The following is a 24,661-nucleotide window of genomic DNA, read 5'->3' on the forward strand; positions in this document are numbered from 1 at the left end:
TCTTAATTTTAACGGTCAGATCAAAACTATAATATATCTAAGGAGCATGACCGAGATAGAATTTTACCATAAGTCTGTAGACTTATGGTAAAATTATGAAAAAAACAGGTGTACCTGTTTTAATTTTAAAAAATAATAAATTGAACAATTATTATACTTACCCCATCGAAATAGTAAATCCCTATCATCAAAATTTCCTCGATTATCCCTTAGGAATTCTTTCGGCTACTTTAGATAACCTTACGATGTCGTCAGGGAAAGACTTTAATTTTTTTATTGTTTCTTTTGAAGCTGACTAAGGCCTTCGAACTCGAATGTCCGGAATGCAAGCGTCTCTTGTAGTAAGAGATATTCTTTTCTATGACTCCAAAGACAAAAAGCTGCCATTAGAATGTTCGTGTGGAACATGTCTGCCTACAATACTTCAGTCCCTTAATACCGAGAAGCTTTTATGCGTTCGTAGAACTCGAGATATTACAGCGATTGTCTTACCGAAGAGTTACATAAACAACCCATTACATTATGAAATGAATCGCTCATATTCAGCATTGATACCGTATTTTAACATTTGGATGCATGAATTTGAAATAAACGAAAAATATATCTTACTTTGATTGATTGGGGATAGTGTCAGGTAGAGGGCTACTGGGAGTAATTGTGTCCCCAAGTCTTGTAAAAGATGTGCCTCGGCCCTCGATGTGTGATATTGGAATCTTATTACAGTGGTTCGCCTAGAGTAAAATAAAATAAGTACCTATATTTGCATAATGAACTACCATAATGCACATTTGATTAAGAAATTTTCCTCATCATCGTACAGTTAACGATAAATCAATGAGCTGCCATAGTTTTCCCTTTCAACATAAGTTCTTCAAAGGGCGTGAAAGATTCGTTCAATTCAATTTAAATTACCATCACAAAGTTACATGCAATTTGGCATGCGACATAACTGTAATGCAAGTACCTAATAATATGAGGAACCTAATCAGTTCAACCAATTTTTATGGTCATCGCAATCCTCGTCCTTGTACCGACGTCACTGTGCCGTGCCAGTGACCTACTGGAAATAACCATATCACGTAATATGGGAAGTGAGGCTAATTATATAATAGTATATGACGCTTTGACGATAACAGCCATCCTATAACTATCAAACAAATCCAACCAGTGCAAATGCGCTGATCACGTCTTACCTACGTCAGTTTAATAACGGATGTTAATCCACTAATAGTACCTATACAGGAATCTTACCACAACCCAAATATAACATAGGTAAGGTACCTAACTAACCTACCTACGTAACATTGTGATTATCATAATCATCTGCAGCCCTCCGTGACCGTTGGGAGGTCGAATTGAGGAAAATTTCCAATTTTAATCTTAACTGGTATTAAAAATGCGAAAGTAAGTTTGTTGGTTGTTACCTCTCCACGCTCTATCTATATATAAATTTTGCATACATGTAGTTTGAAGTATGGAGAAGGTCATAGTGTACTTTCATCTCGGAAAAATAACTGTGTTTCCCGTGGGAAAAACACGCAGGCGAAGCCGCGGGAAAAAGCTAGTATTTTCCTTTATCGTGCAGTTAGTTATATAGGTAAACCTTTTTTGTAATGAGATTGTACTCTTGCCGTCATTCCCGGCTATCTACCACAATAACTATTTTTTCTTTTTTGTTGATTTATGCTATAATAAATATAATATAAAGATGTGTCTGAACCATGGACTTAGTAGGTACTTCGTACAACACACAACACTACCTACTAATTCCATGGTCTGAACCTCCTATAACCTTAAAATAGCAAACAAACCAACCAGTTTCTTTGCTATATCTAAAATTCTTGGTGAACCCAGTAATTTAAGTTTTTGAGAGAAGACTCCTCTGTTCCTTAAAGTGTAGTGTAGCGTAGGCCTAGGAACAAAAATATTATTTGTGTTATTTATTCATGCAAAATCTAGTGGACGAATTGTTATGAAATTTGGTATCTGCACACCCGTGTACTCACAATATAACCCGGAATAACACGTAGGATACTTTTTATCCCGAAATTCCAACGGGAGCGAAGCCGCGGGGCGCAAGTAGCAATATAAATCTGTGCTGGCCATGAAAGTAAAACTCTGATGTGACTCTATGTCGTACGGGTTATCAACACTATAACAAGGTCGCTGCTATATAAATCAGACATCACAGCCCATAGTTAACGGGTTAATTTATAGAATAGCCGTTTGTGTGTGCTGTTTTGCGTTGATTAAAACTTTCCACTACTTATAATTAAGGTAAGTGTAGCAATTATTTAATAGCCCTTTGGTAGCCTTTAGCGGAATTTATGGATCTTCTAATTTCCGAGTGTTTTGTTGCTAACACTGGTGTTAGATTTTATTCAGGTAGCTCAAAGGCATCTGACATTTACGACCATTCAGCGAAGTAAATGTGGAATTGTCTCATACCATGGAACGTATGGAAATAGTAAGTACGAAAAATTCCATGTCGCATACACACTAATGAACTTAAACTGTCAACCAGTGTGCAGGTTTACTCACGATGTTTTCCTTCACCGGAAGCAAGTATAGCAACTCATGTGGTACGAGTAGGATTCGAATCTGGGACCTTTCGACCACAGGCGGACGGTCTTAACCACTGGACCACCACCGCAGGTATTTATGGTAAAACACGTGATAACAATTCAACGTCATTTTTTGTGTCCGCAAAAAATGACGATTTTATGTAGGTCCAACAATATACTTATAACGATGAGTAGGTACTTACTATTTTATTTTTTTATCAGATGCCTATTCGTTGGGGAATTGTGTGTGCCGCAAAAATCTGCAATGACTTCGTGAATGCAGTGAACAGCTACCCCGACAAGGGTGATCAGGTGATAGCTGCCATTGCTGCCAGCAACAGGCAGAGAGCTGCTGAATTCGCAAAACTGCACAAAATTCCTAAAGTGTTCGACACTTATGAAGCAATGGCTGCTAGCAAAGATATTGGTAAATTAGTTTTGTTTATTTTTAAATTTGAAACACACGGATGTATGAAACGTTGTGGTAAGCATTGGGTAAACAGCATTTCCTTTCGACAAGTTCTATAAATGTAGGTAATTCTATTTTGTTACAGATGTTGCTTATATCGGTTCTCTAAATCCAGACCATTACAGGCTAAGCAAATTGTTCTTAGAAAATGGCAAACATGTCCTATGCGAAAAGCCCTTGTGCCTGAATTTCAAGCAAACTCAGAGCCTGATAAGGCTAGCACAAAAACAGAAATTGTTCTTGATGGAAGCCGTTTGGTCTCGGTTCTCTCCCGTTTATATCGCGGCGGAGAAAGATATACAAGACGGGAAATTGGGTGAAGTAAAATTTTTGGAAGTCAACTATGGAGTTCCTATCAAATCCGTCGAGAGGGTGAGGTAAGATTGTAAGATCACTGCAACAGAAGATGAATTTCGATAAAATTTGATTAGCCTTACTATTATAATCCTCTTTTGACTTTAAGCAAAAAAGAATTTGGAGGCAGTGCGTTACTAGACATCGGGATATACACATTGCAGCTATCCCAATATGTATTCAAAGACGAGCCAGTAAGAGTATCAGTTGTGGGGGAATCCCTCAACGAATCAGGTGTGGATCTGATGGAGACCATTGTTCTGGACTACCCAGGCGGAAGGCGCGCTGTGCTGAATGTAAATGTTCACATGCAACTATGGAATAAAGCTACCATCTACGGCACCAAAGGAAGACTTACGGTAAGAAATTTAATCTACAGTGATGTACGTATATATGGACCTCGAGGTAGGAGATTCTAAACTTAGCTATTATATCGATATAAGTATGGTGAGCATCCATTTTGTAACAAGTAACACAAGTTCACCACCAATTTCTATAGGATACAGATATGCTTTCCCTTTTAGGAGCGTTCAGTTTCCGACTGAACAATCTTAAAATATAGGAATGTATGTATTCTTAATTTTGTATTAGGTACCCTCAGAAGCAAGTGTCATATAAAGCACAAGTATCATTCGAAAGTTTAATTTACAACTCGTGTGTTTACGGCCTTCGATTGCTTCTCTTGTTATAATAATGTGCTATTACATGAGTATCTGCTTATCTCTTTCTAGATAGAGGACCCGTTCCACTTCCCGACCGAACTGACTAGAGCAGACGGCAAGACTGTAAGTTTCCCACTGCACCGGTCACCTCTGCCGTACAACTTCGGCAACAGCGCTGGTTTGGTTTTCGAAGCCTTGGAAACTGTCAGATGCATTAAGAATGGTACGTTTATTTGCCTATTTGTCAATGGTTTTGATGAAGTGAAATAGTAGGATGTCGTCCATTGGTGAAATTTGAAAATGATGTAGTTTTTTTTTTACTGTGGCGTTTCCAGTTCCTCTACTGTACAGGTAAATTAATTTTCTGTAGACGGTAGCACTTTTTTGCCTTCAGCAAGATTTATTTATCACAAAGACCCCACAAGAAACTTATGTGGTATTTTCTCATTGAACAATTATCTCATGTGAGGTGGGCACAGTAGGTATGTCAAATCCGTTTATTTACCTCCATCACTTGCCATTTCACTTAATATTTCCTTCCTATTCATACTTTCTTTGTCCCCGATAAATTTATCTTCCATATTTATATTATAGTGTCACGTAAAATAGTGACAATGTATTTCGACGATATGAAACTCTGTTTAACGTTTTATTGTACAGGTCTGACAGAGTCACCAAGGATGCCCCACAGAGACAGTCTGATCTTGGCCAAGCTCGAAGATGCCATTCGACAGCAAACTGGAGTTCATTTCGATGCTGATGACCAGGAATTCCCATAAAAGAATTAATTATAAATTTATGAAATACAAATGGCAACGATTAAAAATAAATATGTAACTAGGAATGCAATTAGATATTTTTTCAATTACTAGGTACCTAATCCTCTAATATAAAAAAAACACGTTTATACAAGGGTGTAGCGTGATTTGGAGAGTCCCTGTGTCAAAATTAGTTGGGGGCCCAAATGTAGGGTAACGAAATCTTCTTTTCAACTTCAAAAATGAATAAAAATTTTCATTACGTCTTTACCTTTAGGTACTTGTACTAACTTATATTACCAGAATCCTAACTTTATGTTCATAGTATGCTTTGGGGACATTTAACACTGTAAATGGCTACAGCTTTACTAATAAGTACCTAAATGATTTATTGATTTGGGTAATTATGAAAGTTCTGCTGATAAAGGTAATGTTATATTATGTGGTGATAATCTGTACAATATCATTACTTGAAACCAAATGAAAAGATATCTAATGCTAGACATGGGTAACTGTCGATCGTCGACATCATCTCGAATTTGTTCGCATATTATGCTCCAAGCTCGTGAAGAAGTTAGGTATATTTGGTTTGAGATAAAAAAATATATTCTCGTAAAAACAGATACGTGACGTGTTTTAAAAAAAAATAAATTAGGTTTTTATTTCGCAGATTTCGCATTGCATGAGTAGAATTGCGACATTATCTAGATTCCTTATACCTACACCCGTACGTAGGTGGAGGGTTACATACCCTACTTATATACTTATTATAATGCCGTCGTTGTAATACACGTACGTACGTACAAAATTAGTCCGTACTGATTTTATAAATTCCTGAATAACTCGTAAACGTTTTAAAAATAACATCAAATGGCGAAACTTTCAGCGGACATTTAAAAACATACTTACCTATATAATAGGTGGGTTAATAAAATCGATAACGTATGATAACAGTAGTATGCAACACTATGAGATAAATGCTAAAATCATAAAAATAACCAAACATAACAACCAGCGTGTCTTGTTTGGTCTTACATAATAGTGTATCGTTAGTCGTCGGATCGAAGACTTGTGTTTTGTGTTGTTAAAATTTCGCACATTTAAAAAGGTAAGCATACACACAATAAACACCTAAAAGTACTGTTATATCGATATCAAATGTAAACAATGAATGTTCGTAAGTATTTCATAATTATGTTTATTATTTTGGTCAAATATAAATCTATACTAGGTAACTTCTTTTCATTCATTTCATTTCATAGCCCTATAATCTTAACCTCATACATAGGTACGCTACCTAGATATATAGTATATATAGCTAGATATATAGCACATTACCATCATCTCTTAACGCGATCCAGTTCAGGACCTAAACTGATCTGCATCGCTAATTCGTACCATCAAGTTGACATAACGATCCATTATAGGTAGTCACCAAAACAATACGCCGTTTCGATTTCATTCACTCATTTTGCATACAATTCGGTACCATGATATGCATTGAGAACGTAAACTGCGTAGCGTATCTGTCAAAATTCGCGATTCAAAAAAAGTTACTATTTCTGATTGATTACCACGAAAGTAGTCCCACAGACGTGGCGCTACTGTCGCTGAAAACAATGACGTGGTCTATCTGTTATTGATAGTTCCTAGTTTTGCCACCGAAACTCCATCGTGGTACAGTTTTTATGTTCCGAAGTTTAATGTTATGATTATGATCGACAAATTTGTTAGTCTAGTCCATATTGCATTTATTGTAATTGAAATATTTTATTTTATTGTGTTTTGTATTTACTTTAGTCATGTAACTAACACAAAGATAATAATATACATTTAAATTTTAAGTAACAAAAAAATACATATTGTTTGCTCAAAATGATAAGATTTGAAATTGGAACGCAACTCTTGAAACGGGATAAAATATATAGAGATCATATAGCCTTATCTCTTTCTGCTCTTCTCTTTACGCTGCTGTCACTGGGGTTTACGATTCAGAGACAATTTTTCTTTCTTATAGAATTCAAATGACACTTTGTTAAGATAATTTGGTGGTACCAAATAACGCAATTCATTTTAGGTTCCTAAACTGAACTCTCCTGCATTTGAATCATTGTGTAATAGTTGATGGTAGGCGCCCAGGTATAATATAGTCATGTAAAAAGTGACTAGTTATTATAAAAGGTCGGCTTATTTGTTTCATCGTCTGTCTACCTACACCTCAGGTCACGTGGCGAAGCGGAAAATTCAAATGTAGGTATTAGTCAAAATAACACATATTTTAATTACTCTTGTTTTTTTATTAATTACTTGTCTATGAATGAGTGAGACAAAAGTATTTTAATTGCAAGAAAACCTCGAAATTTTCAAATTTCCCGCGAGAACAGATGTCCTTTATGTTTGGCCTAAACATATGTTTAGGCCAAACATTAAATTTCAAGAAACTTTGTTGAGTTTCAATGGAAAACTCATTTTAGGTTTCCGTACAAAAAATAAAAAAAACTGTACCCTTATAGAATTATAGTGAATACATGGCGCTAGTGGTTTTGTACAGTCTCTACGCTGTCGTCAAAGAGTTTTCCAAACTAGCGCATTCGGGAGCCTAATATTTTGAAATACAAAATATAATTCATTGCTTGTAGATCACAGAAAAACTTATAAGAAATTGTATAATAAATTGTAGGTATGTCCCCTTTTCACGCGAGTTAACTCGCTCTTGACCGGTTGTTTTTTCTTTACCTAATACGTACTAGTACTTTGGGTATGGAATTGTTTTAGCGATCGCGCGATAGTGATTTAAAAGTAGAATGTTTTTAATGCAAAAAGCTTTCATTAACTGAACTTCCTTCTTGTAAATAGATGACAATTCGTTGGGGTATAGTATGCGCTGGCAAAATCTGCCAAGACTTCGTTAATGCAGTGAACAGCTACCCGGACAAGGGTGACCAGGTGATAGCCGCCATTGCAGCCAGGAACAAGAAGCGAGCCGCGGAGTTTGCGAAACAGCTCAACATTCCTAAAGTATTCGACTCTTATGAAGCATTGGCTAGAAGCAAGGACATTGGTAAATATGACATGTTATTACGATTTGGATATTACGAAAACATAGAGTTTAATTGCAAATGTTTCAACAAAATAAACAGAGTAAGTAGTAGTTACCCATTAATTGACTAATAAAATTTTCCTATATTCGCAATAAGATAATAAAAACCCCCATATCTCAAATTAGATGAATATTAAAATCAATCAGCTAAGTTGAGTAATCTTATCATTGGTCGATTAGTCTTCATTCGAAATATGGTGTGTATGAAAGTCTTAGGTAGGTACATATTATTACGCATGATTGTGAAATCAACCTATTCATAATTGTAATATAATTGATGACTGTCCGTGATAATGCCGAGGTATCTGTTAAAGGTAATACATACATATACCTAGACAAAGTTTGTAGTGGAAAGTACCTAAGTACGAAGGCAACTACAAACTGAAATTTCATGTAGTACGCAATGCAAGTGCATAGAAATGTTAAAGTTTGTGGAAATAATAATACGTTTCAGATGTTGCATACATCGGGGCCCTTAATCCAGACCACTATGAGCTAAGCAAATTATTCCTCGAAAATGGAAAGCATGTTCTTTGTGAGAAGCCCTTGTGCCTCAATTTGAAACAAGCTCAAAGCCTGGTAAAATTTGCTCAAGCAAAGAAACTATTCTTAATGGAAGCCGTGTGGTCCCGGTTTTCACCTGCGTATATCGCGCTGGAGAAAGATATCAAGGATGGAAAATTGGGAGATGTCTCATTTTTGGAAGTTAACTTCGGCGTTCCTATTGGCGGTGTCGATAGAGTGAAGTAAGAAGACATTCTATAATCACATTCAAAATACTTCTACCACAGACGTAGTCTGCCATTTCAAAAAATATGTTTCCAAAGTACTATAACGTTTTACTTACGAGGCAAGCTAACCACAATCAGTTGCAAAAACACAGTCAAAACATGAAAGCAGTTGCGATTATGACCATCCTTACTGACTCAAACGTTAACTGTGGCAAACTCTGTAAAAATGTACACAACACTTTATTTTCCAGTAAAAAGGAATTCGGCGGCAGTGCGGTAATGGACATTGGGATATACGTACTGCAATTGTCCCAATTTGTATTCAAAGACGATCCAATAAAAGTATCAGTAGTCGGCACACCCCTCAATGAGTCAGGCGTGGATCTACTGGAGACCATCGTTCTGGACTACTCTGGCGGCAGGCGTGCTGTACTCAATGTCAACGCTCACATAAGAATGTGGAACAAAGCTACCATCTATGGCAGTAAAGGAAGAGCCACGGTAAGATACTGTTGTCGAAAACTCTTGCAACAATCCTAGTTTTCGTTCGTTCCGTAGTACATATAACTATCTTTCTTGTATCTTTTTAATTTTGATTTTCAGCTGGAAGACCCCTTCCATTTCCCAACCAAGCTGACTAGGGAAGACGGCAAGACTGAAGAATTCCCGCTGCATGGCTCACGAGAATACAACTTTGAGAACAGTGCTGGACTAGTTTACGAGGCTTTAGAAACCGTTAGATGTATTCAAAATGGTAAACATGTTTAACACCAGCTCGTTCTATCAATAAAAACACTAAAATTGACTGGCGTCAAAACAAGGAATCAAAGTATTAGATATAAAATACACTATGGTTACTTACATTAGATTAGACATACAAATATACAGTACATAACAGTTAAACTGCATTTTACCGAATGCAATAAACGCAAAAATAAATTTGGCTCGCGAGCCACACGTGGCAAACTGATTACGCTTGTCACATGCGTCTGACGCTGCGTATGCCGCACAAAACCACCGCGCGCTTTATGAATGAAAGTCTTACATGCACATTGCACATGCATATTTTGTGTTATATAATGTTTTTTCTGTTACCATAGGTCTCACAGAGTCACCACGAATGAGCCATAAGGAGAGCTTGCTTCTAGCGAAGCTAGAAGATGAGGTTCGAAGGCAGCTTGGAGTTCATTTTGACGTGGATGACCAGGAATTTCCATAAAAAGACTTTCAATACCTCAGATTTTATTGTATTTTTTAAAAATGTTGTAGCGATGTCTCAACGATTACGATGATTTTAATAAATTAAATCTTTCATTGTCTGTATAAAATTTATTTACATTTATTTTACAGTCTCACATACATGAAAACATTATTATATGTATGTATGCGATATGACAGAGCCAAAGGATGAAATCACCTCTCTGGCACAAGTTTATTCTGCAAAGAAAAAATCGATTAAATCTATAAAACAAAAATAAATCCAAATTAATTTGAAAATCTGTCTTTCACGTTTTCACGGCTAAACAGCTGGGCAGATTTTGATAAAATGTGGAATAAACAACATTTAGATACATTTAATGCCCCGGGGTCAACCATAGGCTATCGCGGGTGGAGCAGCACAGTGGAAAAAAAACCTAAGTGTTTGATACTGCCAAATGCTTTTATTAATCACTCCCATGAAAATTTCTGAGATTAAAAGAAACCTGTGAAATTTTGTGCACTGAGCAATAAATTTCAACAAATCCGTCTAATAGAAATTGCCCCGGTTTACGGCGGCGACAAAGCCCGATATCACTTAAGGATGAGAAAGAAGAATTTTAGGATCTTTCAAGGGAATCTACCTTTTTCTGGTTTATATAATAACATCACGCCATGTTATCATATTATTACACGTTATCTAACCAATTGACATGGTACTATTCCTCAATAAATATAAAATACGATAAAACAGCTCGTATCATCTACCATACATCTATGGGTTATCAATACAAATAACAGTGGTCGACTATCTTTAACACATAAGCGATCAATCCGTAGTCGGGAGTACATATTTACGTGTTTTGTTTTGATTTATATAAATTTGAGTACACAAGGTAAGATTTAGAAACAAGCATTGCTGTATTAGAATCAAGTTGTGTAACTAATTAAATTACTCATCTGGAACAAGGATTTACTGAAAATAGTATTAACTTTTCCTTACGTAAAAAAAAATACTATACTTTACATCTACTAAATAGTTTATGATATTATTCTATGTCTACATTAAAGGTTTTGGTTTTGAATAGATATGGCCATACATATATTTTCTTTATTACATTATTAGATGACAGTTCGTTGGGGCATCGTGTGCGCTGGGAAGATCTGCCACGACTTCGTGAATGCAGTAAACAGCTATCCTAATAAAGGTGATCAGGTGATAGCCGCCATCGCAGCCAGGAACAAGGAGCGAGCCACTGAATTCGCGAAACTACACAAAATTCCTAAAGTATACGATTCTTATGAAGCATTGGCTGCCAGTGCAGACATTGGTAAAAATGAACATTATATCTAAATAGGTACATATTTATATCACGAGCTCTTTAGAAAGGTTCGCTTCGGCAGCCTTAAAAATCTCACATCAGTCTCGCCATCAACTCGGAAAGGATGAACTTGAAGGTTGAGTGAGGCAGTGTAATTACAGGGTACTGTGGGTCTTTGACAAAAAATCGCCAACGTGCGCCTCATACTACAGGTGGTGCAGGCGCTCATAGTTTCCGGTGACCTGCTTGGTAGTATAATAAAATATATAATCCTTATATATTATAATAATAAGTATATTATAAAAATAAGTGCCCAAGTCGCGTCTGTGGGTGTGTATGAACACGATAAACTCAAACTATAATAACAATAGATAGTAGATACGATTTCTGAGGAAGGTTTAGGTGTGTAATTTATAATGGTTTTGCCCGAGCGAAACGGTGACGGAGCGCTAGTTTATAAAAATATCCACAGAAAGACCAAGGCATTGGGAAATTCTTTATCCTATAATAATCAGGCAAAGAAGATGGTAGCCATATGGTAGGTTATGTGGCTATAAGGCTAGCCACATAGCCTTTAGTGAAATGCAAACCTATGAAAATTACTTTGGCCTTCGGACATTTACATTCTGCACATCATACAATAACGTAATCTGAAAGCACTACAGTTTCTACTCAAAAAGATAATAAGAAAAGTGTTTACTAGGTGTGTTGTAAAGTGCTATAGCAGTCGCTAACGGCACTTTACAACACACGCCTAGTCGTGTTTAGCTTTCGGATTGACTTGTGCAGAAAGTATGTTAGGATTATACTTTGCTATTTATTTAAAGAGAGAAAGTATATAGCCATATCCATACAAATATTATAATGCGAAAGTCTGTGTGGGTGAAAGTTTGTATGAAAATCTATGTTTACAGATATTGCGTATATCGGAGCCCTAAACCCAGACCACTATGCTCTAAGTAAACTATTTCTAGAGCATGGCAAACATGTTCTATGCGAAAAGCCCTTATGCCTAAACTTCAAACAAGCACAGAGTATAATAAAACTAGCTGAGAAAAAGAAGCTGTTCTTTATGGAGGGAGTTTGGTCACGTTTCGCACCTTCATATGTTGCACTGGAGAAAGATATCAAGGATGGAAAATTAGGGGAAGTCAAGTTTGTCGAAGTCAACCTAGGAGTTCCAATGGCAAATGTTGACAGGATCAGGTAATTCTTTTTCTTATAAAGTGTTATTGTCAGGGACTAGTTAGTCCGTTAGTAGTTTAGCGGTGTTAAAATTGAGGGTTTTAAACACTGATTTTCATTTCGTTTCGTAATACCTCCAATCTGTTTTCAAACATTGCATAAATAAATATAGGTACAGCTTGACCATAAAGAGATGACAAAAAATAAGGGCGCTAGATTCTTCGTAGCTGTAACAACAATTTTGTATGGAAAATTTTAGTTTTACTTTAATTAATTTATATTATGGTCAAATTGTACAAACACTTTACAAAGTAGGTAACGCACGTGTTCCGCAGTCAGTGTGCTCAAAACACACACAATGCCATGAGTACTATGAACCGAATGCACAAATTACTATCATAAAATTTTATCCTTAATTTATAAATAATTTCAGTAAAAAGGAGTTGGGCGGCAGTGTGGTCCTAGATATCGGGGTGTACGTATTACAACTGTCCCAATTCGTGTTCAAAGACGAGCCAGTAAGGGTATCTGTGATCGGGGAACCCCTCAACGAATCAGGCGTGGACCTGATGGAGACTATTGTTTTGGACTATAAAGATGGCAGAAGGGCTGTGCTGAATATCAATGCTCACATAAAGATGTGGAACAAAGCCACGATCTACGGAACTAAAGGAAGATACACGGTAAGAAATCCAATACAGATATTATATATATATATATAACTAACTAACGCGAAATCATAATCCGCTACGAAACGTTTAGCAAGACAAAGATGGGAAGACGACATTGTCAAAGTAGCTGGAAATTAATGGATGCGGGTTGCCTAGAACTGAGATTAATGGCGCTCGATTGAGGAAGCGTTTACCCAAAGAGGGATTCTAAGTTGATTAATTTTACTTTAAATGTTTCCTATTTCCTCATAGTATTAATGTTTATAGATACATTCATTCATTCCATTAACTTGGAAATAAACAGGCTTATTTTACATGAAGAAGAATAAGAAGTATACCTATGATAAGGAAGGAATCTAAAGTTTACCTAAACACTAACAGGGCGCTAGGAGTTGAGGGATAAATCCAAATACGTACATGAATCCGTATAAATATATTTTAATTTTTAGCTAGAAGAAAACTTCAATTTTTCCACGGCGTTGACCAGAGAAGGAGGCAAGACTGAATATTTCCCATTGCATGAATCACCACTGCCATATAACTTCGACAACAGCGCTGGTTTAGTTTACGAGACATTGGAAGTCGTCAGATGTATTAAGAACGGTAATTATTTATTTTGAACCCAAATAAATAGCCAGTATGAAAAGTTTCGCATGTGGCTTCACCCTAAAATAAGACAATTCTATATTCTGTCGTGACTAAGGCACATAAAATTCAAATTTAAAATTCAAATTCAATTAATTTATTCAGAAGTTAGACCTTCACAGACACTTTTTCTCGTCAATTTTTATATTTATAGTTATTTCTCACAAGCTACAAACTACTGGCATTTCGGAACGACCACTGCTGAGAAGAAATGCCGAAAGATTTGAACAGTGTTGGTCCCTATCATGCCAGATCGGCTTACCATCATTGTTTCTTACAATGTTCTTTTTTTCTAATAATATATAAAAGTACATAATGTACATAGTCAAAAGGTATATCATTAACTTACATGAAAATATATGAGAAACGAGATGACCAGTTCCCTCTGGCAGCACCCGTTTACGAGTTGACGTATGGGACAGTCATCGCGTAGCTCAAGCATAATAGAGGGAACCTCACGACCCGGCCCACGACGCCACTACCAAATTGACCATTTGAGTGAGCATTACACACTCGAATCCCATGACTTCATAATTACAAATCTTATTCGTCGAAATAGAAGTATAATTCAGACACTTGAAGATCACAAATCACGTACATGTTTTACAAATAAAATTTAAGTGTCACAATATATGAATTATTATAACAAAAATAAAAATTATGAATAAAATAATAAAAAACAGTAAAATAAAAATTAGGACATCATGTATGGAGTGGCAAAGTTGTCGGGAGGATCCATGCGTTTTTATCAGTCAAAACTCACTCGTATAACTGATAAGCGACAATAGATCCCAAAGAGGATTGATGCCGGTTGATAATCAAAGCCAAATCATTAAAATACTTTTTTATGGTGTTCCCGTGCAATTCCCGGGTGCATTCGGTCAAATTTTCAACAAAGAAGATCAATCTGAATGCCAGATATTTTTATCCAAAACTGTATCACCATATATTTAATTTCAGGTCTTATAGAATCACCAAGAATGAGCCACAAAGAGAGTTTGACCCTGGCCAAACTTGAAGATGAGGTTCGAAGGCAAATTGGAGTTCATTTCGACGCCGATGACCAGGATTATCCATAAAAAAATTCTTGTAACAATAATTATAAGTACACAAAGCTGCTTAATTAAAAATATTAAATTAAAATGCTTTAATATCTAATAAAAATATTAAAGCATTTTAACAACTTTATTTTCTGTTGTATACTTATTTGTAGTAGCTGTCGAACAAAAAGCTTTTTTCGCTAAGTTATAACTCAATCTTGAAGACACGTTAGAGTATCATTTAGTATCACTGTAGTATGGACGAGAATTTGGACGAGTCTAAAAATGTGTGATTTTATTTTTGTAATATCTTTGAAAGTATTGTCATTATCACATTAATTAATTTTTACACATAAGGGCCTTCGAATAGTCATCGAAATATTAATTTGTCATATACATAATTCTGTTGTATTCAGATACAGGGTCACGACTTTATCCCTTACGGGGTAGACAGAGCCAAAAGTTGCGAAGCTCAAAGGTCGTTTAGCTGTATGGCAGGCTTATTGTTGGAATCGAGATCATTTAGTGACAGGTTGCTAGGTTTTTCGGTCGCAATCTAGCATGGAATGGTTGTATTTTTTGTGATTAATGTATGCCAGATTATTAATTTCTAGGACTAATATTTTGTGTAATGGATAGGCAATTAAGTCTTCTTTGGTGGCATTTTTCAACATGATTTTCATAAAAACTTTCACGCCCCATTACATTCTTTGGGTTGATTTTTGAAAAAAAAAGTACCTAGCTACTTTAAACATAGGCTACTTTGTTTGTCTTTAACTACATGCATACCATATTTCATCAAAATTGGTCCAGCGGTTTAGTTGTTATGCAGAACAGACAGACTTTCCCATTTGTTATAATATACTAAGGATATTTTCATTGAGGTAATCTAATGTTCAAAATCCAATACTAAATATATGAAAATCTGAATATAATTACATACTTGCATAACTTATTTTATGATATTACTTGGTCCAATTGGTCCATTTTCTCCTTATTTTTCCACATGTGAATCAGCCAAGTCATATTGCCTAAAATATCTTGACACCAAGCATATAAAAATATTCAAAGGTGCTACGTTCAAGATAACATTTTCTTCTTCTTCATTTAGGTTTGATCTGAAATTAAATTAATTACAAATACCTCTACTATTTACACCTACGGTCAAGATAACATTTTCTTCTCCCTCATTTAGGTTTGATCTTAAATTTAAAACCTTTACTATTTACACCATACTTTTGTATGGAATTTGTTATGTGAATGTCAAAGTAACATATGAAATCTGATGGCGACAAAACATACAAACATGTAACCATGTTACTAACGTCCATGTGCTGTCTTTTTCCAATATTGTGTAAAAAAAAAGAGAGTGTGTGGACACAATAACATGCTATGTGTTTTATGTTTCATGGTAACCCCTTACACTAAGTTAAGGCTTATCAACTGTGGAATCTGCATCAAATATAGTGCCATAGTTTTTGTGTGATGAACATGGAAATATACCTTATTTCAGCACATCTTCTTGCTAAACTCCTTAATATACTTATAGTTTCTGATAGAAGAGGTTGTTTTATGCATGCCAAAAATGCATATATCCATTGACCTTAAAAGAGAAACATCATTAAAACTAGTAACAGAAATCTAAGATATAGATGGCAGGCACAGATCAACAAATAAAAGGGATGCAAGTATAAAAAGAAACAAAAAAATGGCTTGGCTTGAAAGAACCAACAAACCTTACCAAAAAAATTGGAATAGTTGTTATTCACTTATTCTAATTGAGCAGTTAGAACATGAACTTCGAATAATTAATAAATACAATGAAAAATATTGAGTACCTGTTTTATGTCCAATTGAATCACCAGGTTTGGTTTCTTCTAATATTTGTACAAGGTTTTCTAAACCGTCATCAAGGAGAGCATATTGAAGTCCAAGTACACATGATAAAGTTGGTTCATTCTTGTCAAAAAAGTTTCTCCAGCCTTTGGGATTATTGTGTTCAAATTGAATTTTCTTCAAGGTACTTGGCCATATAGATGTCTTTTTTTGAATTCGTGATACATACATGCGGATTTCAGAAAAATCTGCTACTTGAATATTCTGCCATTCAATTGTTGGTTTCAATCTTTCCGGCGCTTGTGCAGGTGTTTCCTGAAATGAGAGGGTGTTATACATCATTGAGAAGATGTGTCATGTTAATAAGTGGACCCTGGACTCCAATGCTAAATTACTAGGAAATAACTAGGAAAACACTCAGAGAAGTGAGAAGGGTACTTGTTTAATGGTGGCTCCATCAGCAGTTTGCTAAACTTTGGCAATGTAGGTGCATTTACATCAGCGCCAGTCCAATATCTGTCCACATTGTTGATCTCCATGGCGTAATAAAGCCAGATTATTCATACTAGTCTTGATTGCACAGATATTTGTATGTCGTTGTGGGTATTATGGATTCAATCGAACCTATGTTCTATGTATAACAAAACTCTAGTGCTAAAAGCTGATTATTGAATATTGGTGCTAACTTATTAATTTACGTGTGAAAGACTAGGTAAATACAAAAAACTCCATTGGTACCTCTTTGATAAAACGAGATTGGTTTTTAGCAAATTTTGTATAGTCTTTGTCACATTTAGTAATCGTTGAATATTTTTGACGCTCCTGCATAACTTTCAACAAATATTCTTCTCCTGAAGTAGGGACATCCTTGAGTTCTACAGCTGAGCTGATTTGAAAGCAAGGTGACATCAATTGGTCAGATTCTTCTTCATCACGACAATGATTTTTGTACACATATTTTTTTTGTGGCATCTTCGTTTCCTTCTATATATAGTTTAACTAATGAAATAAAAGAAAAAAAAGCACAAAATCACTTTTCATTTTATTTTCTTTCACAACAAAACAAATATCTTAGATTTGACGCTAAAAGATTGACATTTGACTTTGACACTCACTACCTAGGTACAAACCTTAGTAGGTATCTACTAGGTGATTAAGTAGGTAGGTACTTACTTTGTGTTTTTGTGCTCACTACCTAGGTACTGTGATTTAGAAGGGCCCCGCGCGGTAATGTTTTTGTATATCAGGGCCCGCGCGCGGCCCCGCCCCGTACTATGCAAATCAAAACAAATTTTGTAATTTGTTTTAGAAAAGTGTGTAGGGCCACGGTCATGCACGCACTATCAATCAATGTCATTGTTAGTCAGTCCAATCATTTTGTTATCGTCAAACTAGTGAACGTTGTTGGGATTTTGGCTCTGAAAATTTTTAAATTTTCGACCTATTTTGTGCATGAGTAGATTATGTGAATTTAGGTTAATTTAAAAATAAATATTTGTGTTGTGGTAATGTTAAGTAGCAGCAAACAAAAGATAATATTGTGTTTCGATATTACGACTTCATCTTACCCTTTTATCGCGTAGTCTGCGAGCCGACCTCAGGTATTTTTGTTTTCACTGTTTTACAACTGTAATGCTATATGTTTATTATTCTGTGATTTACCTACTTATGTTTTATTATCCAGGGTGATGTCTACTTCAAGCAATATTTCGCAGTCAGTGTCAGAACCCGAAACTCCACAGGTAGGTCTATTATTTCATATTTACCGTAGATTCTGCAGATATTTATTGATTATAGGTGTTTCTTTAGGAACACTTCATATTTTCCATATGTCCAAAGCCTTTTTCTCAAAAACATGTAAACTGTGTTGGATGATACTCCCAGTTGAAATTAATCGAATATATCATAAGTGTATACTGGTGTTTACTATACAATCCTACAAATATTATAAATGCGAAAGTTTGTGAGGATGTATGTTTGTTACTCTTTCATGCAAAATCTACTGGACCAATTGTTATGAAAGTTGGTACACTGGGAGAAAATAACCTAGAACAAAAATAATAGGTAATTTTTATCCCGAAATTCCTGTGGTAGCGAAGCCGCTGGACACAGGCAGTATACATAAAGTACAGATAAATAATAATTTACTCAATGTGTTACTAAATATTCTTTCAGAGCACAAATCAAAGCAGAATCCAAAACTTTGATCAATCCTTGAATCATGTGGAGCTGGGGCACAGCATTGAGCAATCCTTGAAGAGTGCACAGAAGGAGGTGCATCAAAAAAGGATTCAGTTTCTGAGAAAAGAACTTGATTATTTAAAATCCACTGAATGGCAATTTGAGTATGATAAAGGGTTTGTCCAGTAAATAGTTTAATCAAAATGATATCTTATATTATATCTTTCTTTAACAACTTGTTTGCTAAAAATCATGATGACAATGATGATGATAAGGAAAACTTTCTTGCTGAACAGCTATTGGATTTAGAAGCAGAAGCGACAGAACCAATAAGTTTCGAATCAGAGCCCCAACCTCTGGAAATACCGAGAAATTCCATATGTTTTCAAAAAACAGGCAAGTATTCAAGTATTTAGAGCTTCTCCTACAAATCCTGCTTGTGCCACCTGAGTTTGTATCCAATCTCCACTGAGTTAATAGTTTCATAGAAAGTAAAATCCGGTAAAGGGTAAATTCGGCAGAACACGAGTTTTCTATCACCTTACATATAAAAACATATTGATTATTTATAAATACCCTCTAGTACAGTAAATAACTTAATAATTAGATTTATGTACTTTTTCTAGCTATGTTCTGACTTTTTTCAGGCATTGTAACATTTATTGAGCCGAATCAATATATTCTAATAGATGGTAATTTATACTATGAGCTCATAACATGCAACTTAAACTTAAAACTGAAAGATAAAGTCTTGTATCTTGGCTACAAAGATTCTTATGACTCAGTGAAAGTTGTAAGGATCCTAGAAAACCAGGGATTATACTGGGACGATGAAAATGAAGATAAAATGGAGGGAGATTGTTTTCAAGTTATTGAACACACACTGATTGGAGAAGTGGACCACAGAGAGGATCGGTTTGTTTTCATGAAAGACAATGACTTAAAATTCAGTTTGGATAATGTAGAAGGAACCTTTGTTCCGGTGAAAGGAGACTGGCTAGAATTGAAATGCAGAGTGCAGTATGATGAAAATAAACCTACTGACATAACAGCTTCACAAGTGAGTTATTTTAGTAATAGTTCATGATGACTTTGCCCACATAGTTGTTAAGAAATGCAATAGGGAACAATTGAAGATGAGAGAGAGAGTACTTGCCTTTGTTTCCAAAGCACAAGTTGTGTATAGAATAGCATTTGAAAACTCTGTATTCCATAGCCAACTGGCTAAAACGTAACCTTTATAGTTAGTTTCGTCATGTCCTCTGTATAAAATGACTGCGTACATAAGTCATTTTATTCAGAGAATATGCATACTATGTGGTTGAAATTTGGTAGGTTTGTGCATTCATTCAATGAAGCACTACAATATAGAGCAGTATGATTTTGAAAAATAAAATTATTAAGGGCATTCCATACATGTCGCTGAGGGGTGAAAAAAAAAATACAACATAGCATTCTGATGTATCATTGGATAGGTTAGACAGATGATGTGTCACATTTAAATATTTTAGAAGAATTTGTTAATTTTAACTTATACTTCCATATGTTTCAGGTGTTGGAAGTGATGTCATTCAAGGCTATAAGAAGAAAAATAAAGAATGCTACCATATCTGGTTGGTTTGGGGAATCTGGTATTTGTGACCGTCTGGTTTACTTTGATAAACAATCTTTGCAAAATGGAATGACCCCTAGAATTGGCTCAAAGGTAGGTTTATGAATTGATTAATTAATGTGTTCAATATGCAAGCCATGTGATGTTAATTTCACATATTTATGAAAACTATTATTGGCCAACTCTTATTACATTTTTGGAGCACTATTAGTGGAGCGATTGGCTATTGCTTTCTCAATTTCACACACAAGGTAATAATCAATCAGTGTGTAGGTTTCCTCACGAAATTTTCCTTCACCGGAAGCAATTGGTGGTTGATGAACTTACATAAGTTAGATTGGTATAAAAACTCATGTGTCACAAATAGGATTCCAACCTGGGACCTTTTGGTCCAAAGGTGGGCAGTTTAACCATTACACTACCTACGCTCGCTTCGCTCGGTAAAAACGTAATAATTTATACACCTAAACCTTCCTCAGGAATAACACTATCTATTGCTGATAACTTACTTTAGGGCTGACTCAATCTTGTCATTTGTTCCTATATATTTTTATTTATTTATAAATACAATAAATTACAGGTAATCGTTGAAGCCATAGAAAGTAACCAAGGTACATGCACATGGAGAGCAATAAAGTTGATAACTCTTGATGATGGACTGCCTATTAAAAAAGAAAATAGTGTTGATGTTGATGATGAAGAAACAAATAATATAGAAATAGAGAAAAACATTTCAGTAACAAAACCAATCAAATTTGATAATGTTCGTTACCAAGAGAAAGCTGTGCTCCAAATAAATATTATGAATAATAGTAATGAACCTTATACCTTGAATAAATGGATTATGCTTGGTAGAAAACGCGACTCCCAAGTCAATATCGAGCCATTACTTAATCACCCAAAGAAAATTTATCCTCTAGAGACTTTTTCACTAGAAGTGACATGCTATCCAAAATTTTTAGGGAGCACTAAAGAATGTTTGGTCCTATTGTTTCGAGGTTTCCAAGTAAAAAGATTTATCCACATCAACATTTTAGATAAAGAAACGAAGTTAAATGGTATTTGTAACAATATAAATTACAAGACTGAAAAAGAGAAAATTAGTATTATGCGAAATTTAAGGAAAAATGGAAATAATTCTACAATGCCTGGTGTGAGTCCTGTGAAGCCACCAGCTTTTGTTCCAGTCAAACTTGGAGGGTTTCCTATACCTGAAAAGGTGTGGTCAGCAGTGCTAGGTCATTCCCAACAAACAATACATGAATCTGATTTCCAAAATATTTTGGAGAGAATCGAGAGAAACTTTCCATGCTTAATTCAAGATTTAAATATCAACAACTACCTTGATAGATGGCATTTACTATTATACATGGAAGAGATACAGGAGAATATTGGAATAAGAGTGTATGATACTCCCAAAGCTTTCCTAATAAGATGTCAAGAATATCTTTGTCTTGAAATAAAAGGTCTAGCAGAAAGGAGGCCGTCTCTTATGAGAGGAGATAGAGTGATAGTTAAAGATATTTGGAATGAAAGTGCTCCTCAATATGAAGGGTACATTCATGCGATTAAAAATGATATTGTTCTTATTCAATTTCACAGAAGTTTTCATGAAACATACTCTGGAAGTGATGTGTCGATCGAGTTCTATTTTAGTAGAACCCAGTACAGACGAGCACACCAAGCAATAAATTTAGCTATTTCTAATTTGGGCCCTGATGTACTTTTTCCACGTCGAATACTTACTCGTACCCATCAAGTCCCTCAAGAGCACATAAAGAACATTAAATGGTTTAATGAAGATATAAATCATGGACAAAAATCCGCCATTACTAATATATTAATTGGAGAATGCCGCCCTTTACCATATTGCATATTTGGACCACCTGGTACAGGCAAAACTATAACAGTTGTTGAAACAATTTTGCAAATTTTGACTCTCATGCCAGAAAGCAGAATCCTAGTGGCGACTCCATCGAACAGCGCTGCGAATTTATTGACAGAAAGGCTTATCAAATATAGAAACTCTTTTCCTGACTCCATTATAAGACTGCTAGCACATTATCTGATAGACTCCGACAACATTCCAGATATTATTAAACCATTTTGTGCAACACTTGATATTGCCCGAGAATATACTGTCAAATCTAAATATGAAGTCAAAGATAGAATGAATCTTCATTGCCAGACTTCATTTGTAGGAAGACATCGGGTAACGATTGGCACTTGCTATTGTATTGGTGCTCTCGCTCAGATGGGTTTGCCAAAGGGTCATTTTACTCACATAATCGTTGACGAAGCTGGTCAGGCAACTGAGCCGGAAATCATGATACCTTTGACATTTTTAGATAAAGACAATGGGCAAATTATTCTTGCTGGCGATCCAATGCAATTAGGACCTGTAATAGTGTCTAAATACTGTCAAGAGTTTGGCATGAGTGAGTCTTATTTATCGCGGTTACTTGACACATTCCCTTATCAAAAAGATTATGCCGCATATGCAGATGGATTCGACAATCGACTAGTTACAAAGTTGAATTGTAATTATAGGTCATTGGAGACAGTGCTATCGTTGCCCAGTGAAATGTTTTATGATGGAACTCTTGTCCCTAAAATTGATGCAACTGAGCCTCGGATTACTAAACTTCTGAATGATATTTCACAGAGTTTAGACCTTCCCAATGAAAAAACCGGTGGAATATATGTTTATGGGATTAGAGGTGAAAATGTAAGAGCAGATGATAGCCCTTCCTGGTACAACCCACATGAAGCCTCTATGATGGCTCTTACCACCTGCAAGTTGTTAAAAAATAATGTTAATATTGAAGACATTGGGATAATAACACCATATATATCTCAGGTAATTAAATTTTTCTTTCGTTATTTGGTTCACATGATATTTTACATAGGTTTTGTTGTTTATGTATTACATTGATTCCATAAATAAACAGATATCACTTTCCTTCGAGACTTTAGGTTCTTGGGGTAGAGGGCGGGCAGGGGCTGTACAGAGAGCTCAGTAAATGGCTGAGGAAGGCAACAGGTGACCCTTGCTCGGGTGGTTTTATCGCACAGCGAATTTCTATTGCAATTCATTAATTCGAAATGTCACTACCTATACTGATGTTATAGCTACGTAAATTTAGGCTTTATTCAAGTTAAATGCCTCTTTCCTTCTCTTACATGTAGTAAATATGTGAGAAAGACGTCATTTTCATTGATTAAAAATAAATGTATTTTCTTCACAGGTTAAACATTTAAAGGTCCTGTTTGAAGCAATGGGTCTACCACAACCAAAAATTGGGACAGTCGAAGAGTTCCAAGGGCAAGAGAGGCCATTAATTCTGATATCTACCGTTCGGGCCTCTGCATCCTATTTGGTTGAAGATCTGAAGCATGCACTAGGATTTGTAATGAACCCCAAAAGAGTAAATGTAGCTCTAACGAGAGCACAAGTCGCTGCATTTCTTTTCTGTGACCCACATCTGCTAATTAGGGACTTCTTGTGGCAGAGAGTCATCCAGCAAGCTGTTAAGGAGGATAAATATTTTGGTTGTCATCTACCCAGTTTTATTGATGTTAATATCAGTGAAATGTAAATGTGACAGTTTTAAAGATTTGTAATAAATAGATATTAAGTCTGTGTTTTTTTTTGTTTTAAATATATTATGATCATGGATTTAGCAAGTACTTCGTACAACGTACAGTACTGCCACTTTTATAAGTTACACCGATGTACAGTACAGATGTACAGATTTTTTTTTTGCATCTGCGCCAATTGCTATTGGCTAATGCGTACGCGCCATGTCTGGAGTTGCCCTCAAGTGTAATATTGTACAATTATTATGAGCGAGATAGCACGACTTTGTTGTTTTTGGATTTAAAATCTTGTGTATCAATCGGCGGTCGGTTGTACTATTTTGCGCCGTCGAACAATGCCGAGGTTACTTATAAACGTGGTAGTACTGTACCTACTAATAGGGCATATTACGCAAAGCTCAAGAGCACGAGCTCAAGCGCAGATGGCGCTACTGGTACAACTAAGATACACAAACATTGCCAATGCAGGCAAAAAGCACCAATTTTCAATATTGTTGCAGATTTATGACCAAAAATACCTTCTACGAAATCGTGGTGCAAGTTTAAAGGAAAAAGGAAGGATTTAGTGGATTATCCTGAAAATAATAACACTATTTTACTGTTAACTGTGGTCATAAACTCATATAAACTTGATTTTGACTGAAGATCTTACCTGTATAAAGACCATATTTTAATAAGTCTTCACGTGTGAAGAAAATTTTACAGCGTGAGGTGTATCCCATAGTTTTCGAAGA

General features: G+C 35.5%; 5 protein-coding genes across 6 annotated transcripts; 4 read left to right on the plus strand and 1 right to left on the minus strand.

The window, feature by feature from the left end:
• Nucleotides 1-119: 119 nt before the first annotated feature.
• On the plus strand, nucleotides 120-4,901 carry LOC128676142 (trans-1,2-dihydrobenzene-1,2-diol dehydrogenase-like). The gene is made up of 6 exons (XM_053756109.2): nucleotides 120-2,277; nucleotides 2,787-2,991; nucleotides 3,119-3,410; nucleotides 3,497-3,746; nucleotides 4,119-4,272; nucleotides 4,710-4,901. The coding sequence occupies exons 2-6, from the start codon at nucleotides 2,787-2,789 to the stop codon at nucleotides 4,826-4,828; spliced, it is 1,020 nt and encodes a 339-aa protein (XP_053612084.1). The 5' UTR covers nucleotides 120-2,277; the 3' UTR covers nucleotides 4,829-4,901.
• An 862-nt stretch (nucleotides 4,902-5,763) lies between these two features.
• LOC128676158 (trans-1,2-dihydrobenzene-1,2-diol dehydrogenase-like) lies at nucleotides 5,764-9,966 on the plus strand. Its single transcript, XM_053756145.1, has 6 exons — nucleotides 5,764-5,915; nucleotides 7,664-7,868; nucleotides 8,362-8,653; nucleotides 8,890-9,139; nucleotides 9,242-9,392; nucleotides 9,739-9,966. Exons 2-6 carry the CDS (start codon nucleotides 7,664-7,666, stop codon nucleotides 9,855-9,857), a joined length of 1,017 nt encoding a protein of 338 aa, XP_053612120.1. The 5' UTR covers nucleotides 5,764-5,915; the 3' UTR covers nucleotides 9,858-9,966.
• Nucleotides 9,967-10,618: 652 nt separating this feature from the next.
• Nucleotides 10,619-14,846, plus strand: LOC128676147 (trans-1,2-dihydrobenzene-1,2-diol dehydrogenase-like). The gene is made up of 6 exons (XM_053756123.1): nucleotides 10,619-10,731; nucleotides 10,962-11,166; nucleotides 12,072-12,363; nucleotides 12,776-13,025; nucleotides 13,463-13,616; nucleotides 14,619-14,846. Exons 2-6 carry the CDS (start codon nucleotides 10,962-10,964, stop codon nucleotides 14,735-14,737), a joined length of 1,020 nt encoding a protein of 339 aa, XP_053612098.1. The 5' UTR covers nucleotides 10,619-10,731; the 3' UTR covers nucleotides 14,738-14,846.
• A 795-nt stretch (nucleotides 14,847-15,641) lies between these two features.
• Nucleotides 15,642-17,637, minus strand: LOC128676169 (gem-associated protein 2-like). Of its 2 annotated transcripts, none has more exons than XM_053756155.2 (4): nucleotides 17,273-17,635; nucleotides 16,537-16,849; nucleotides 16,202-16,301; nucleotides 15,642-15,816 (listed from the first exon to the last, which is right to left on the minus strand). In XM_053756155.2, the coding sequence occupies exons 1-4, from the start codon at nucleotides 17,504-17,506 to the stop codon at nucleotides 15,693-15,695; spliced, it is 771 nt and encodes a 256-aa protein (XP_053612130.1). In that variant the 5' UTR covers nucleotides 17,507-17,635; the 3' UTR covers nucleotides 15,642-15,692. The 2 variants fall into 2 exon arrangements, with proteins under 2 accessions (XP_053612130.1, XP_053612139.1); XM_053756164.2 differs by lacking the exon at nucleotides 15,642-15,816 and adding an exon at nucleotides 15,817-15,900 and having other exon boundaries at nucleotides 17,273-17,637.
• Nucleotides 17,638-17,913: 276 nt separating this feature from the next.
• Nucleotides 17,914-23,970, plus strand: LOC128678100 (probable RNA helicase armi). Its single transcript, XM_053759421.2, has 7 exons — nucleotides 17,914-18,135; nucleotides 18,219-18,276; nucleotides 18,710-19,111; nucleotides 19,363-19,775; nucleotides 20,268-20,420; nucleotides 20,908-23,187; nucleotides 23,576-23,970. The coding sequence occupies exons 3-7, from the start codon at nucleotides 18,919-18,921 to the stop codon at nucleotides 23,924-23,926; spliced, it is 3,390 nt and encodes a 1,129-aa protein (XP_053615396.1). The 5' UTR covers nucleotides 17,914-18,135; nucleotides 18,219-18,276; nucleotides 18,710-18,918; the 3' UTR covers nucleotides 23,927-23,970.
• Nucleotides 23,971-24,661: the final 691 nt, after the last annotated feature.

Source organism: Plodia interpunctella, chromosome 2, assembly GCF_027563975.2.
Source record: "Plodia interpunctella isolate USDA-ARS_2022_Savannah chromosome 2, ilPloInte3.2, whole genome shotgun sequence".
Taxonomy (NCBI): domain Eukaryota; kingdom Metazoa; phylum Arthropoda; class Insecta; order Lepidoptera; family Pyralidae; genus Plodia; species Plodia interpunctella.